This window comes from Cyprinus carpio, chromosome B7, assembly GCF_018340385.1.
Source record: "Cyprinus carpio isolate SPL01 chromosome B7, ASM1834038v1, whole genome shotgun sequence".
Taxonomy (NCBI): Eukaryota; Metazoa; Chordata; class Actinopteri; order Cypriniformes; family Cyprinidae; genus Cyprinus; species Cyprinus carpio.
In genome coordinates this window covers 5,899,728-5,917,699 of record NC_056603.1, presented here as the reverse complement: position 1 = coordinate 5,917,699, position 17,972 = coordinate 5,899,728, and the positions used below count along the sequence as shown (strand labels likewise).

At 38.2% G+C, this 17,972-nt stretch overlaps 1 protein-coding gene across 2 annotated transcripts; it reads right to left on the bottom strand.

Annotated features, from left to right (window-relative positions):
• Positions 1-2,799: 2,799 nt before the first annotated feature.
• Positions 2,800-17,156, bottom strand: sf3b2 (splicing factor 3b, subunit 2). 2 transcript variants are annotated; one of them, XM_042726741.1, is made up of 22 exons: positions 16,966-17,156; positions 16,394-16,437; positions 16,252-16,311; positions 15,951-16,142; positions 15,614-15,658; positions 14,833-14,962; positions 13,677-13,780; positions 13,482-13,590; positions 12,458-12,558; positions 12,172-12,357; positions 11,777-11,899; positions 11,617-11,697; positions 10,823-11,050; positions 8,819-8,968; positions 8,641-8,730; positions 8,406-8,513; positions 7,877-7,984; positions 7,568-7,713; positions 7,360-7,461; positions 5,534-5,633; positions 4,022-4,219; positions 2,800-3,040 (listed from the first exon to the last, which is right to left on the bottom strand). In XM_042726741.1, the coding sequence occupies exons 1-22, from the start codon at positions 17,069-17,071 to the stop codon at positions 2,969-2,971; spliced, it is 2,583 nt and encodes an 860-aa protein (XP_042582675.1). In that variant the 5' UTR covers positions 17,072-17,156; the 3' UTR covers positions 2,800-2,968. The 2 variants fall into 2 exon arrangements, with proteins under 2 accessions (XP_042582675.1, XP_042582676.1); XM_042726742.1 differs by having other exon boundaries at positions 15,987-16,142; positions 16,966-17,155.
• Positions 17,157-17,972: the final 816 nt, after the last annotated feature.

Below are 17,972 nucleotides of genomic sequence, written 5' to 3'. Positions count from 1 at the left end.
ATGTCAAAATTATGAGATACTAAGTCAGAAACTGACAAAAATGCTAAATTATGAAGTAAAAAGTCATAATCATGACATGTATCACTTTAAAATAAAAAAATATTTTTTAATGACTTGAGATTTAGTCAAAATTATGAGATAAAAGATTATCTCATTTACGTTTTATTGCATAATGTCAGCCATTATGAGATAAAATGTAAGAATTATGAGATACTAAATTACAATTGACAAAAAGTTGAAACTGACAAAAAATGCTAAATTATGAAGTAAAAAGTCATAATCATGACTCATCACTTTAAAATATAAACATTTTAAAAAATGATAATTTTATGCATTATTAAATGTTGTGTACATCTCATTAAGTTAAATCATTAAACTAAAAATATTAAATTAATGTATTGTTAAATAAAAAGTTCTGTTTTGTTCTATTTTATACATCTATTGGTAAACATTTTCTATTTTTGTTCTATTTTGTACATCTATCGGTCAACATTGTGTGCTAATAACAGTATTGGTATCAAATATTTCGGTTAAAAACAGTATTAAAGCCCATTAATGGACACTGTGTTTTTTCTCAGCTCTAATGCGATTATTAAATCAGTCAGCCCGAGTCAAAATGTCCAGTTACATGCTTCTGAATAAACATACAACCATCACAACAGACACTTCAGGTCATCTTAGGACAACACTTGGTGCTTAGCTGAGCTGGTCATGTGATCAGCCACATTATAATGAGCCTGGATTATATGACAGTGATCCCGTCCTGTCCTAATATACACACGTCCACATCATCAGGACTGAGGGTCAGTCAGAAATGACCCCTGTGTCACAGCAGGCCACTGAGATTAGAAAGGTGAAAGCATCATTTAAACACCTGCTGTTTCCTCACACATTTCCAGGCAGACAGATATTATTTGTCCGGTGAGCGGTGGGAACTCCACGGAGGAGGCGGGTGATGAAAGCACATCTATATTTATCAGCTCGTTCACCTCGCGGGCGTCTGATGGAGAGAGTGTGACCAGCTGATGCTGACCAACGCATGACACAGCTCGGCTTCTCCTGAGCCCCGGGCTCGTGTAGCGTTTATGACTTCATCTCTTAACGAGGACAGCCTGAGGATGCTGACGATGTTGTGCGATTGAAACGGAAGGTAAGCACCCACGCCTGCGGGTATTCAAATCAAACCGATAATTAGTTGAGTCATTACAGTCTGGTTTTGAAAACGCTGGATGTACTGGTTTGCATCACAGTTTAGTCACACAGAAGTGCATTTATGTGCTTGTAAAGTTCAGGAATATAAAAAGATTGTCAAACTTTTATGTGAAAAGTAAGGAAGCCCACTTCTGCCACATAAGAAAAAAAAACACACTTTGGTAAATCATAATTCTGATTTCAAGAGTATGCTATTGTCATCATTGACATTAGTCGTAATTATGAGATAAAAAGCTGAAATTATGTCAAAATCATGAAAAACAGTAAATAAAATAAAAAAAAAATGTTTACGATAAAGTTTATAAAAAAAGTCAAATTATGAGATAAAAGTTGAAATTATGAGTCATAATTATAACTTCTCTAATAGGCCTAAATTCAATTTCAAAACATCATTCTCATAATTTCCACTTTAACTTTTTGTCATAACTGACCTTCTATCTTTTCATTTGTTGTCAGATTTTCCAGTTTTTGTCTCACTTTTACTTTTGGTCATAACTGACTTTTTATCTCATAATTTCAACTTTCTATCTGGAGCTTTTTTTTGGAGGATTTTTTTCAGACTTTCTACTTATACCGTAACTGACTTCTCAATTTTTGCCAATTTTTTTTTGTCATAAATGTGACTGTCATAAGTCTTAATAATTCATTTTTTTTTTATCTCCTACTGTTAACTTAGAATTTTATCATTTAGATTTTTGTCATACATATGACTTCGTATCTCATAATTTCAACTGTCATAATTGACTTTCTATCTTGTAGTTGAATGTCAAAATTTCTACTTTTTAATGCCACAGCTGATTTTAACTCAATTCTTTTGTCATAATTTAGAAATGTCATAACTGACTTTCAATCTTAATTTAAATTCAATATTTTTTCACCATAATTGCTATTTTTATCTCATTGATGACTTAGTATCTCATAATTTCAACTTGTATCATAACCGTGATTTTTTTTTTGTGTGTGTGGCACAAATGGGCTTCCATAATGTGACTGGTGTTTAGTGTGGAATGAGTACCAGCACATCTTCCTGAATAAAACTCATGTCTCACTCATCAGAAATCACAAAACAAATGAAGACCTGAGATGATATTCGAGCCTTTAAAATGAACTCAGTGTTTGGACAATGTCTGGAATGTGGCAAACTGGATCTTGCCCACCGATGCGGGGTTTGACGGGAAACGAGTGTATTGTTGTCTGAGCCACTGTGTTTGAATGTTTGTCTGCTCTCGACTGGGGTCAAGTGGCAGTGAAAGTATTATGTAGGTCAAAACAAATCCCAGACATCAGGTGACGGTCAGACTTCCTGAAGACACTCTCACTCGCCCCCTGCTGGCCTGAGCGGCTCACTGCAGACAGAAGATTAAACCTCAAATACATTACAAATAAATACTAAAATGTTTTCAGTGGTTCAGTCGATAGGAATGTTACAAGGTTACAAAGTCAACACTCACAAAGATTCGTTTCTTGCCAATTCAATATTTTAGAGTTGAGCATGTCTACAAAAATAACTACTATAACTATTCCTTAATTGGGTAAACCTAAAAAAATTGGGTGACATATTAAAGAAATAAAACACTGTAACATCAGTTTGTTATGGACTGGTATTTTATTTACAAAAACATCAAGCATAAATGAAAAACGTCGCTCACTGTCATGTGACGTACAAACACAAGGGCACTTCCACACAACATCAGCGGTTAAAGAGAGTAAGAAATGAAGGATGAGGGGCGCTGGTCTCCCGCAGCTCACTGCAGGGCTAGAACTTGAACTCTTTGTATTTCTTCGCTCCAGAGCGCGTGTCCTGCGGCTGCGCCTTGCGCTTCTTTTGCTACAAGGAAGACAGAAGAAAAATATTTCAGGAAACACTGGTAAAAACACACTAACCATTTACAAAGAGTATACACAAAACACCTTAGTTTATCAGAGACACTTAAACCGGCTTTACTAGAAAATATATTTTATTGCACCGCTTGTAGTGCAGAAATGAATATGGTGATTTAAGAATTCTTATTTTTTTTATTATAGCATCCTCTCATTATACTTTATTACAGCATCCTTTGCAAAGCATTTTAAAAAACATGTAGGTAATTTTTACCTTAAATCAAAAGTTAGAAAAAGTTGGTGTGAAGACAAGAAATTCTATTTAGAATTATAGAATGTAGCAATTTTCATAGCAATTAAACACATTGAGCCTCGGTGTGATGACAAAAAAATAAAAGAAACAAAATTACAAACATTATGTCCAAATATATATCTTTTTAAAATAAAAAACAACAAATTACAAAAAATATATTTAGAAATTGAGAATATACTCAATTGTGCATATATACTAAAAACAAATATGCATAATACACGTTAATATGCATGTGTAAATATATATGTAATAAAAAATATGTAGTATAACGTAGTATAATAAATATGTAATATAAAAAAAATTCAAAAAGTATAAAAGTAAAGCAGAATGATCATTAATTTAATTGGCTGATTTTGTGTCTTCATTTAGCAGACACATTTGTTCAAAGCATCTACCAAATGAGGAAAATCATAAGAATTGTCAAAGATTTTTTTTTATAGATGGTCATTAATTTAATGAGAATCATCATGAACAAAGACAATACGAATTTTGAACTAAGCTCATAAGCTTAGACAAAAATGGAAATGTGGAGGACAAAATGCAAAAGCACCTTAAAAATAAGCTTAAATTAAAGCACTAACCCAAGATATAACTTCCTGTTTCTTTGTTTTTGATTCTGCAGAGATCTACGATCAGAAGGTTTATGACTGCTTGATCGTATGCATCTGATCTCACCTTCTGTTTGGCGGCGTGTTCGGCCACCATGTCGCTGAAGTCCTCTTTCTCCACCTGCTGCTCTCTGACGTGCTCCTCGTACTTCTGCGTCATGGCCATGGGGTCGAGCTCCAGCTCCTCCGGCGCCAGAGCCACCTCCACCCCCTGAGAGTCTCCGCCCAGCCCCGAGACTCCACCCACCTTACGGCTGGTCACCGTCTGCACGAACCACACAATCAGAGGGGAAGCAGCAAGCAAACATGAAACACACACACACACACACACTTATCCAAACTCTCACTGGGTTCTCATGTAACACATCTGCACTGATAAAAACAGTATATAGTTGACATTTCCACCGCCCAGCTGGTGCTCGTTTATCTCTCGCTGTCATTTTAAATGCAAATGAGTGCCGTATGGATGGAGTGATTTGCATGTGATGGCTGTGAGAGATCTGATGGAGATGTGAAGTCAGCGCTCCTGCAAAGGTTATCTGCCATCTAGATACTGAAATCAAGCAGACAGAGAGAACTCTGGGATACGAGGCGGATGCTGGCTGGCTGCGAGGCGAAATGATTTCTATAAACACACAAACCAATACGCAACTCTGCACCAGTTCATCTCATGTTTATTAATGCGTCTGGTTTTGTTTTTGCAAAAAGAAATGGGAAGGGTTACAATTAAATCCAAATTCATTTAGCTATAATCCACCCTCAGATTAAAAAAAAACAAACATTTAAATTATACAATTACAATTCTACTTCAATTCCCTATTAAAATATACATTTAAATGTTGTCTGTCATAAAAATGAGCTTCCAAGACCAATTTTAATTATAATTGAATTTATTTAAAGAAAGAGCAATTTATTCAGTAAACCATTGTTAAATTTGAAAGAATTTTTTTTTTTAAAAATTCCTCCTGCTGTACTGAATATGCAATATAGTGCATATATTTATAAAAATGCTCCTAGAGTTCACAGACATTGATTGGCTTTTCTGAAGTAAACAATATTAAGTGACATTGTTTAGAAGCGGTTTTATTAATGTCTTTATGCAGTTAAAACACAGCGATTACAAGACATTACGTTTTGTGAAGTTGTTTTGTTTTCAACACCTTCTGATATTCACTCATGTTTATTTCATGAAGGAGAGATAATCGGGTCACATGCCACTTGAACTGACGTGCCACATTAAAGACTGTCAAAACCCCAGGCATTGTTTGTATTTTGTGGTATAACTGATAGAATTTAAAAGCTGAGACTTTGTTTCAAATCAAAGTGACAAAGCTTACTGTGATTATTGGATGACCGGTGCTAAAAGTTGATAAAATTAATTTGAAGCTGGTGGGAACTGATATTGGTTGCATAAATGCATTGTTTTAAATCAGCTAAGATTTTTAATTTAAATGTCTACGGATGTTAAAATGAAAGTGTGCGTTTAGGTCCTGTACCAAGAATTTATCAAACCAAAACTGATCTGAGAGACTGAACAGCTCCTATGCGGCACGCATCCATCTCTCGCACACAGCCGTACCGTAGACATGTCGTAGATGTGTGTGGACGCCATCATCGCGGCCCCAACCGGCCCCGTCCTCCTCTCCGGCAGCACCGTGAACAGCTGAGGCGTCTCGTTTCTGAAAACACACACAAACACGACTCACATAAGCAGCGTGGCTCCTGCAACACTAGAGGAATAATCAAGCCAGCACTCCCGTATGAGGCCTGTCAGAGCTCTCACAAAGAGTGTAAACACCATGAGTCACAATGTACTTTTGGGCTAATTAACCCTACAAAGCCGACTCTGTCATACTTGATGATGATCATGAAATGATCAACATGATCAAACGTTTGCTGGAAAACCTGTTGCACAATCTGCTACATACCTTCTGTGATCTGACTGACAGTTTAGACTTTTTTAATCAAGTAAAAGTCCTTTTAGTATAAATGCAAAACATCCTTCACGATGTGAAATCTTTACCAATTTTCAGAAAGTTAATGCAAGAATAACTATATTGTTAGCAATATTTGGACTGAATCAACTGGGGTGAGACGAGACACTCTGTAATGTTTTATTTTTTCTCACCATATTATTTATTGTTACCAAATTCTGTGTTTTAGCATGTCTAACTATTTGAATGCATAAAACAACTAAATTTATTCATTTTATTTTTTCTTAAAGTAGCCTTATGAATTGTTTTTTCCCTCAGAAATTCTGTGCTGTGCATTTACATTTTTCTGGTTATCAAATGAAGGCATAAAACATTAATTTCATCATTTAATTACTGAAAATTAAGCAAACTTTATTTTTTGGCAAACAAAGGGGATTTACTTCTAAAATTAAAACATGGAAGAAATGTGTGATTATTCCTTTAAAATAATGTTTGTTTTATTTTAGTAGTTGTAGTAGTAGGCTGTGTACATTCTGATGTCGTTATTTCAAACCAGACTTTTATTTTGACGGGTTGCCGTGAATAACTTGACAGTTCTGTGTATGTGATATGACACTAGTTTTACTCAAATCAAACGGTCAAATGCTCATGAAGTGACTCTCAGAGCAGTTCTGGAGATGTTGTTCATGTGTTTACGTCCTCATTTAGTGAGACGACAGACGCTGGAAACACCCCGAGCGTGTGTGTGTGTGTGTGTGTGTGTGTGTGTGTAAACGGTGCGTCTGCGCAATTTATTAACAGAGACACGCAGAACATGCAGGATTCATATTTAAATTGACTTCTGCGGCTTTATATTTACAGATACTAGTCCATATCATGATTTGATTCAAGTGAAATGACCTACTTTTGGTTAATTAATTCAATTAATTCAGCATTAATTCTGAAAGGTCTGCATGAGGATATCGTAACCTTCTGTCTCGCGAGATCTCGTCACACCCCTAGAATCAACTTAATTACCCATCTTTTTTATTTTTTTTCAGTATCAAATATGATCTTCAGTCTTTTGAGGAACATATATTTGTTCATCTCTCGATCATCTTTGTATTGCATAATATGTTTTGAAACCACAGCTTTGTTTATAAAACGAAGCATTAATATCACCTTATTAAGACATATCACTGAAGATATAGAGTGATGACATATTTATATCATTTTATGTCAGTAGTCTGCTATAAATATATAGATTTATATTACACGATATCAGACTTTCATATAGCTTTTTGGTCATTTAAATTCCAGCATCTGCACCAAAGGTGTTTTCCCCTCCATATTCTGAATATATCACTGCATGAGCCATAAAGGCCTGATGTTATATAAAAATCAGTTTCATATGAGCAGATGATTTGAAGTGAATAGGGCTTTAAATTTGGCTCTGCTCCTCACAAACTCGTATTTGCTCACAGACACTCACCCGTCCATGGCCTCTTCGATCTTCTTCTTCCTGAGCTCGATGAGCTCTGGAGTCTCCATGCCGGCAGGAACGGAGGAGAAGCCGCCCGGAGTGATCATACCACTGTCAAAACAACGAGAGAGAGCAGACATCTGTGAGCCCTCATGTCTCAAACACACACAAGCCAATCAGAGACGGACTCAGTCTGAGACCCTGAGATGAACAGCACCTGTCCGCAGGCGTGAAGAAGCCCGTTTCATCAGGTTTCTCCTCGTCGCTCTCCTCCTCCTCCTCCTCTTCCTCAGATGACTCTTCATCAGACGCCTCCAGCTCGCCCCACGGGGTTCGGTCTACTTCCTCCTCCTCTGCTTTGGCCTGTCAACATTATCAGGCAAACCAAACAACAGACTCAAACACTGCAGGAACGAGAAGTGTGTGAAGACGTAATATTTACAGTTCTACAATTCACAATGAATGATTAAAATTACACTCAATGAAAACTTCACATATTCAGGATGTGATTTGGTAGTTTGCTCACATGGAAGTCTATGGCGTTGGTGCCGAACACATCTCCGTACAGCGGTCTGCCCGTCTCGTCCACAGGAGGTTTACCCCAACCGCCCGCATGATACCCAAACGAACAGCCCTGAAAGAGAGACACACCCCTAATTAGGAAGATATCACTGTTTCTGTGACCACTACACTAATGAACTTGACACTGCAGAACAGTTTTATTGAACTGTGTCTTGTTTAAGTCAGATCCTCTAATGCAGACCAATGTGCTTTTGTCAGATCATTAGATTGGTGTTACATGTTACTTTATACCTGATTAAAGACGCAATTATAAACCTCTATAAATCACTGCTCAAAACATCAATTAAGTATTAATTGTGAAAAATTCAAATTGCGGGCAAACTACATGGTTTGTCACTTTGACTAATGACTAACTTTTAAAAGATCATTTTATCAAGATCACATTCAACGATGAGGGCAATCGTGCAAAGTGTTGCTTATAAAAGTAGCATTTCTCAACACTTTTTGTGTCCGTGTTTGAGTGTGTGTCTGACCTCAGGGATGGGGGCGTTGAGGCCGGGGATCTTCAGGTTTGGATACGAGGGTGGCGGTCCGTATCTCTGCATGGCGATCAGCCACGGCGGAGGAACTTTGTGAGAGTTCTGCGGAGACAAACGCACAGCTAAAACTACACAAAGAATTACAGAAGCTCTGTACTTTCACAGCTGCTTTGCGCAAAAAGGAAGTGCTTTGTTGCATTTCCGAAGCAGCGCAGGATGAAGCACTCACAGGTCCTGTGGGCATCCCGAGAGCGACTCGCAGCTCAGCGGACAGATCGCCTGGCTTCTTCTCCTTCAGCCGCGTCTCGAACTCTTTACCCTGACACACATAACCACCAGACCAGAGTTACCAATGCTCCAGGAAGTGACATCATAACTGACATAAACATCAGGTAACACAAGCGCACCTCATAATACAGGTCCCCGTGTATCGTGAGCTTCGGTTTGATCTGCCATTTGAAGAAGGCGTCGTGCAGCTTCTGGTAGTCGATGTCGATCTTCCCCATCTTGGGCCGAACTTTCTCTCTCATTTTGGTCTTCATGGTTTTGGCGTCTTCCTGCAGGAATACAGAGACGTAAGCGAAGCTGACAGCAGCGGGAAACGCACCGACCCGGAACGTTAAAGTTTAAATGAACAGGATTCACAATATTACAAGCGTCACTCAAGCGTGGTCTCTTAAGGAAATGAGCGCTGAACCCAGTGTTAATTTTGGCAGGCGTTTTTGATTTAGTCTTAGTCTTAGTCTTGAGACGAAAATGCTTAATAGTCTTAGTCACATTTTAGTCATTTGAGTCTTTCTAGTTTTAGTCTAGTTTTAGTCGACGAAAAGTCATTGCATTTTAGTCAACTTTTAGTCACTACTTTTAGTCAATAGTTTTAGCAAATGTAGTTACCAGAATTTATTTTGGTAGCGATTTTATATGTAGTTTTTCAAATTAAAATAATCATTAATTCTTCTCTCTTTAGACCAAATCAATTAAGCTTATGAGAAATTTGATCAAGGACCTGAATTTGGAAAATCTTGAATAAATTTATGACAATTTTCATTTTTGGGTGAACTTTCTCTTTAAGTGAAAAAGGAGCAACTTATAAAAATAGTATATATATATATATATATATTTAAAGAAGCACAATAAGACAAATACAACAGAGATACAAATTAAACTCATTTTTCTCAGATACAGTGGTTTTACTTAACATGTAACATTTAACACAGTTTTTGTGGTTAACATTAATGACAGATAGGTATTTAATTGGAAAGACGGAAGGCATGCATGATATACACACACGTTCAGTTTTTCACCCACCTGTTCATTCACTTAATCCATAACCTACTGTATTTACGTGAGATACTCTACACGATAAAACCATTGGACTGCTGTGTGTGTATTTGAGCGTTGAGAACTCCAGATTGCGCGCTGTATATGAGAACTGAGGAAGTGGAGCGTCGCGCGCGCGAGAGAGAACACTTCTATCAGCGGATTCAGCCATCCGCCTTCACCAACTTTTCAAATAATCGACAACGAATTGTGACTCCACGGGAAAAACGGGACAGTAGGGTTACCTTATCCCGTACCCGTAGGGTGAGGCATGGTTTCGATCGCTCGTTCGCGTTTTTGCATCCATCCACTGCGGCTGCTATACTGACTAGTATTCAAACGCCCCATATCCGATCGCAATCCCAATGACAGGGATGCACATTTTGAAACAAAAGCCTATAGGATGCATTTTGAATGTTGGTAGCCTCAAACTAACATTAAGTCCGTCTCGTCTAGTTAACGAAAACGCAGGATAATTCGTCATCAGATATTTTTAGCTCGTCAAGTCTCGTCACTCACAGAAGAAATGTTCGTTAACGAATATTTTTCGTCGTCGTCTTCGTTAACGAAATTAACACTGACTGCACCACACAAACGATCACACATCAGAGTCACCGCTGAAGGCCTCAGCTGCTCTCCGCAAGTTTGAATTTCATTTTCTTAAACAAACTATATTGTTGAATATATAAGAGAAGTCATGCACACTGTTGTTTTTCGACCTTGCTCTGGAACAGAATGTTGCAAGAGTAACATAACTGTATGAATAATTATCAGAAATGCATATGCAATTATATTAAGCCCTAAATATACATATTAACTGTTTTAAAGATTTTGAAAGACGTCTCTTCTGCTCACCAAAGCGGCATTTGTTTAATCAAAAATACTGTAAAAGTATTGAAAAATATTACAATTTAAAATACGTATTGCTGTGATCAAAGGTGTATTTTCAGCATCATTTCTCCAGTCTTCAGTGTCACATGATCTTCAGAAATCATTCTAATACGCTGATTTGCTGCTCAAGAAACATTTCTGAATATTATCAATGTTGAAAACAGTTGTGCTGCTTCATATTTTAGTTAGTTTGTGTGCACCTTCTCCTGCAGGGCTTCTCTCATCTCCTGGATGCCGGTTCTCCTGATGAACTCGGGCAGCTCAAACGGAGGTTTCTCTATGCCTCTCTTGCCCTGCAGGTACTTCCTCTTGAAGCACCAGTGACGGGGCACAGGCACCGTGTTCCTGGTGGCCTTCAGGTGAACCAGCAGCTTGGGCTCCTGCGCCGTCACGTCGTGCATCTCCACCACATCTGGACGTGCCACAAGCTGACAGACAGAGGAGCACAAACATCATGAGGCCTGATCATTCAACTTTACCTGACATTAGTTCTGAAAACACCAATGGTTTCCACTCTGAAATCACTTGAACATGTTATTCGAATGCTAAGTAAAATTTCGAAATGTAATTATGATGATGGCGGCTCATTGTTATGCATTTCATATTGAAGGATTTGATCACCCAAAATTAGATGATAATGCACTTTAGCATTTGGAGAAATGTAGCATTGCATGACTTGCTCAGCAACGGATGCTCTGCAGTGAATGGGTGCCGTCAGAATGAGGTTTATTCCATTAACTGATGGACTGGAGTGGTGTGGATTATTGTGATGTTTTTATCTGCTGTTTGGACTCTCATTCTGACGGCACCCATTCACTGCAGAGCATCCATTAGTGAGCAAGAAAACTATTCCTTTAAGCACATTTACAGTTCAAATATATTCAATTAATTATTAAATATACATTTTAATCTAAAGGTATTGAACTCAGAAGTGGTTTTAGGAGTCATTTTGATAAAATGAAGAGAAAATAAACAGAAATGGCACATTTGTTACCTGTTTGAGCTCTGCCACCGTCAGCCGGTTCATCCTCCTCAGTTTCTTTTTGGACAACTTGGGCATGTCCTTTTTCATTTCCTGTCAAACAGGAAGTGGACGGCGTTAGACAGGAATATCGTCAGGAAACCACAAGATCTGGAAGTGGCCTTTAACTCACCTCGTCGCTGTCGTCGCTGTCTTTCTTCTCCAGCTCGAACCCCTTCTTCTTAAATGAAAGGATTTCTGGCTTTTCAGGCTTCTCCGGCTCCTTTTCCTTCTCCTTCTTCACATCATCTGTCAGCTGTGATAGAAAGCCATTGAGTGCCACATCCATCAAAATACGAGTTCTTTTCAGTCTTTAAAATGTCAGTCTAGGTGAATGAAGCAGGATGGATGTCAAACTGTGATGGATCAGTATGAATTACGCAGCAGATCAAACTCCAAACAAGCATCACTCTTTATACTTTCTCACATCAAACAGTTTTGCACTTTAGTTTCAACAAATATTCTTTTAGGAGTTCTGAAAGTTACAGTTCTCGTCTCAAAACATCAACGAATGCAGCATTTTCTGACCTTGAAAGCCTCAAAGATCCTCTTGAAGATGATGTAGTTTGGGTCGTAGACCGCAGGCTCCTCCGTCACGTACTCGATCTCCACCTCGGGCTCTTTCTCATGGCTCTCCTCTTTCTTTTTCTCCTCCTCCTCCTGCTGCCGCTTCTTTTTGTTCTTCTTCTTCCTGTTCCTGCGCTTGCGATTTTTCTAGAAGTAAACGAGGAGAAACTCAGTAAGAGTTTGCAGAACAGCAAGTTAGATCAACGAGAGCCTTGCCACTGCTGCTCAAAAATGTGAGGACACCTACATCTTTTTTAGAAAGACCACTTTCATCGTCCTCATCTGAGTATCCGCGGGCGGAGGAATTATTCATATCCATCTCGCCAGTCTCTTGGTCATCATATTCCTCTGTGGATAAAACCAGCAACAGAAATTATTATTTCTACATTGTTTGAATGCAAACACTCTTTCTCTAATAAAACAAGTCATGTTTTGATACAACAAATAAACCAGCTAAATTACAAACCTTTACTAGAAAGCTCAAATTTTAAATAAATAGTGCAAGCATTCATATAATGAATTATTTTAAAAACAGATTAGACAGAGAAAGACAGACATACGCATTAATCATTACAAATTTTTTCAAAAGCTAAATTGTAAAAAAAAACAAAAAAAAAAAAAAAAAAAAAAAAAAAAAATCGCTTACGACCAGCACTAATTTTCACTCTGCTTTCCTTCACTCTCACACCCTCAGCTTACAAACTGGAGTCTCAAAAGTAAACTCAGTGTTTCTCCACTGATAATTATACTTGATGTGCTCAAGTGCTCTCATCTCATAAATATGATCATTAGCAACATTAAGGTGGCATTTAAGCATGAAATAAACCCTGTGGATTGGCAGTCACAGTCATTCATTTTACTTGGCTGGAACAGCAGCTACGCTAATTATGTCTCTATTTGTTTCTCTGTTTTGCCACAGGATTTACATCCCGTGGTAACTAGGATTTACCCAAGCTCCAGTCCAGATCCAGAACACCTGAGAAGAGATGATGCCAACCCCTCAGAGGACCTCAGATGATGCTAACCCAGAGACAACATACAGAACTAACAAATACTGCTACAAGTGTGATTGCATCATATAATAGTTGCTGTTAATAGTGTTCATCGTCTGGTTGAGTACGTCTTGTTTTCTGCCGTATGCACATAAACTGACAGTCACCACTGATAAGCTACTACTAAATATTGTAGAAACTTAATTTTCTGTAAAGTTGCTTAGCAATGATTTGTATCGTAAAAAGCGCTATACAAATAAACTTGAATGGAATAGTGACCTGTAGGGGCGATGCTGAGCTGCTCCTGCCTCATTTCCTTCAGCTGCAGGATCTTCTCCAGAGCCTGAGGGATCTTCGGCCCGATGCCGACATCTTCGCCCTGCCACGACTGAACAAACCAAACAAGTCGAGATTAGAGAAGAGATTGGGTTTATGTCAAACCGATCATGCGTTGAGGCTTTCAGGGTCTCGCACCTCTCTGGCGTCTTCTCCTGGAGGGGGCGGGACTTTCTGTCGTTGATTGGCAGATTGGGGCACCAGAGAAACACCTGGAGGGGCGGGGCCACCCTGAGTCCCAACTACAGGAGGACAGAGATCATGTTTAAAGTAGAAATCACTCTTATTAACAGATATGCAGGCTAGTCATCTCAATCTAGTCTGGTTGGCAAAAGGCAAGACAGATAAGGTGAATTAGGTCAAATAAAACAAAACAAAAAATAATTAAACACTCCATATGTTGATGGAATACACTTTTTAGTGTTACAAGTATACAAATGAGGCATTATGTTAGTAAACACGCACTTGCATACATTTCCAGAAAATAAATCTGAATATTCATTTTGAGAAAACAACCTTTAAAAACATGTGCTGAGACTAACATCTACCGGCACAGTGTACTAAAATAAACACTTAAATGTGTATTTTCAATGTTTTCCTTCCATTAGTCTGAAACAGCACGCTATGAAAAGCCAAATATTTCTTAAATCTCAAAATTAACCAATGCAAGAAAAAAAAAAAAAAGCGGTTGCCTGTAGTGTCTTGCCTATTATACATTCTTAGTAAAATAAAAACAAAGGGCATCCAATCAGCATGATATCATATTAGGTTAAAGGTGCTGTATGTAAGTCTTTGACTCTACTAAAGCATAAAAATACCATAATATGTTTGCAGATATTTAAGAAACATGCTAAGTTAACATACTTGTTTATCTGAAAAACAATGCCACAGTCAGTTATTCTCTTTTGAAAATGTGCATTCAGGGACGGAATGTCAGTGTTTGTTTTGGTTTGTAAAACCCGCCCACTGCCAGTTTACCCAATTGTGTTTCAGCACCCGGGTTGCCAGTTGGCAGAAAACACAGCGTATTTCATTTCATTCATCATAAAGTGTGCTCGTTCATGTTTGTGTTGTCAATCTGGCAACCTGCATGTGTGTCAAGTCTGAGGAGGAGGGGCCGGGTGAAAAAATCCTTTCCAATATTGTGAATTTGGACTGCAATACCTAGTTCAACCACTCGGTGTCAATCCTACATACAGCACCTTTAACATAAAATCGATGCATAAATTCAGAGCATCCTGACGAATCAGTGTTTTGCCATATTTCTGCAGTATGAAGGCTGAGGGGCGCTGACCTCTGAGAGGCGGGATGGGGGGCAGGAGGTTGGGTCGTGGTCCCAGTTCAGGTCCTCTAGTGCCGGGTGGCGCCCCCTGCTGGATTTTAGCAAGTTCCTGCTGCCTCTCATGTTCCAGAAGCACAGCAGCCTGAGAGGCAGAGACAAACACTCACGTTATTTGTACAAACTTATCTCATGCACAATCTATGTCACAGAATACACATCAAAACATTTAGACCATTTAACAGTTTGGGATCCGTACGATTTTTTTCTGTCTTTTATGCTCAATATTTATTAGAAATAAAACAGTAAAAACAGCAACATTGCTAAATATTTCCTCATGTGAATGCATTTTAAACTGTAATTTATTTCTATGATGTTAATCAGAATTTTCAGCATCATTACTCCAGTCTTCAGTGTCACATGATCCTTCAAAAATCATTCTAATATACTGATTTGAAATATTTATTATCAATGTTGAAAACAGTTGTGCTGTTCAATAGTTTTGTGTAAATTGTGATACATTTTTAATCAGGATTCTTTGATGATTAGAAAGCTCAAACACATTGTAATAATGTAACATGCCTTAACCATCACTTTTGATCAATTTAATGCGTCCTTGCTGAATAAAACTACTCATTTCTTATAAATAATCATACTAACCCCAAAAGTTTGAACTGCTGTAGTGCATAAAATAATTCACAGTCAAACTGCTGAAACAGCTTGAGCGATATGACAGAAATCCTTCTGAATTTAGCAGCACGGTTGAAAACATCAATAAGAATAAGCCTTTTCTCACCCGTTTCTGCTGCTCGAGGAGTTCCTGCTCCTTCATCTGCTCACCCTGAACACACACACACACACACACAGCTGTGACCCAAGTGAAACCTTAATTTCAATAAACTCCTAATAGTGGTTCACCATTAAACCTGTGTAGCATTTCAGTTCTAAATAAAAAAAAAAAAATTATTCTTTGAAGTTAAACTTGTGTGAGTTTGCGTTGATTGATAATGAACAAGTTGCAATCGTGCATGTCTTTGATCGGTAATGCTCAGAATGTATTGCAAAAATCAAAAGGACTGTCTGATAGAAGTTACTGAGCAACAGAAGTGGAACTAGACGGTAAAGTGATGCACCTGAGGTTGAAACGTAAGGCTCAGGTTCTCTCTCACCTGCGCTGCTCTGTCGTCGTGCTGCATCATGCCGGGCGGCTCCATGCCCATGTGGATGGGTGGAGGGCCGCCCATCATGTTCATGGCCTGCATCATGTTCATGCCCGGCGGCAGGGGCATAGAGGGCATCGGGGGCATGGGCGGCAGACCCGGCATCTGAGACACACACAACACACTCAGATTCACAAACACAGAGACACCTGCCTTTGCAAACACAACTGATTGAAACAGAGAGAGAAAGGGAATAAACAAAACATGGCAGTACCGTGGTAGTCATGACCTTGTCATCTCCTGGCATGCTCGGCTTAGTTAAGATCATCCCAGACTGCAGAAGACATTCATGTTAAGCTCAGACGAGGACATGCATCTTATAAGAAGATCTCAGTTAAAAAGCCTGCATAAGTTACCTGTGCATAAGATTTCAGTCGGTCTATGAGCTCCTCTCTGGGACCTGAAGAACAGCAAACACAAGTAGATATAAGACCCTGGAGCACAAATCCAGTCGTAGGTAGCTCAGGTATAGATGTAGAAACAGCTCTCGATTCGCTGTATGGGTCAAAACTAGCGATTTCTCCTTTAGTCCAAATATCAGCAGGATGTTAAGATGTTCTGGTTTTGTCACATATGATAAACAACACTTGGCTGAATCAAACATGGTTTTAAATGAGCATGATGTGTGGTGTGGAAGTGCTGTGTGTAGAGTTTTCACTGTTATAACACACAAACATTCACACTGCGCACACGAGCGGCTTAGCTTACGCTATTCACTGTCTTACGTGTTTTAATCTCCCGAATACATATAAACACAGCTTCCCATTAGATGTATTTACATGTGCGACACATTTAGCGCGAGGTTTTGTGCAGTAAAGGCCCGAGCAGCACACAGGGACATAACAGGCTAAGCGGCTAACGCTAGCTAGCGAGAGAAAACCGAGCCAAACTCCGCCACAGCGCTCGTGCTCAAACGTTTCCATCTCACCCATGTTAGGTGCTCCAAACTCGGCCAGCTTGGCCTGCAGCTCTCCGTGGGTCCATGTGTTAATATCTATATTCGAATCAGCGCCCGGCGGCCCGTCGCTAGCCATGATGAAGCTCGGAACAAACGCGTTCAGGCGCAAGGGATCACGGGAACGCCACGCACTTCCTCTACGGGCTTGTTGTTCCTTACGTCGCGCGGTTTTGCAAATAACGCGCTAGGACGCGATCTTAATACTTTAACAACTAATCACTGAAATAAAATGTTTGATATTAAAATATGGTACGTCAAACTACACAATACGTGTTTTATTTTACACGTCAACATTTGTTTTGTGCTTAATACTTAAAAATGCGACACCCCACCCAAAATTATTATTTAAAGTTTTAGTAATTTTGTTGTGTGATTCATTTATAGTAGTTTTTCATTTTTTATTATTTAGATATTTTATATAATTATATATATATATATATATATATTATATATATATATATATATATATATATATACAGTACAGACCAAAAGTTTGGAAACATTACTGTTTTTAATGTAGTAGAAGTCTCTTCTGCTCATCAAGCCTGCATTTATTTGATCAAAAATACAGAAAAAACAGTAATATTGTGAAATATTATTACAACTTAAAATAATAGTTTTCTATTTGAAATATACTTTAAAAAAATAATTTATTCCTGTGATGCAAAGCTGAATTTTCAGCATCATTACTCCAGCCTTCAGTGTCACATGTAACATCCAGTCTATCACATGATCATTTAGAAATCATTCTAATATTCTGATTTATTATGAGTGTTGGAAATAGTTCTGCTGTCTAATATATTTGATGAATAAAAGGTTAAAAAGAACTGCATTTATTCAAAAAAAAAAAAATCTAATAATATATATTCTAATAATATATTTTCTTTACTATCACTTTTTATCAATTTAACACATCCTTGCTGAATAAAAGTATTGATTTTATTTAAAAAAAAGAAAGAAAAACAATTACTGACCCC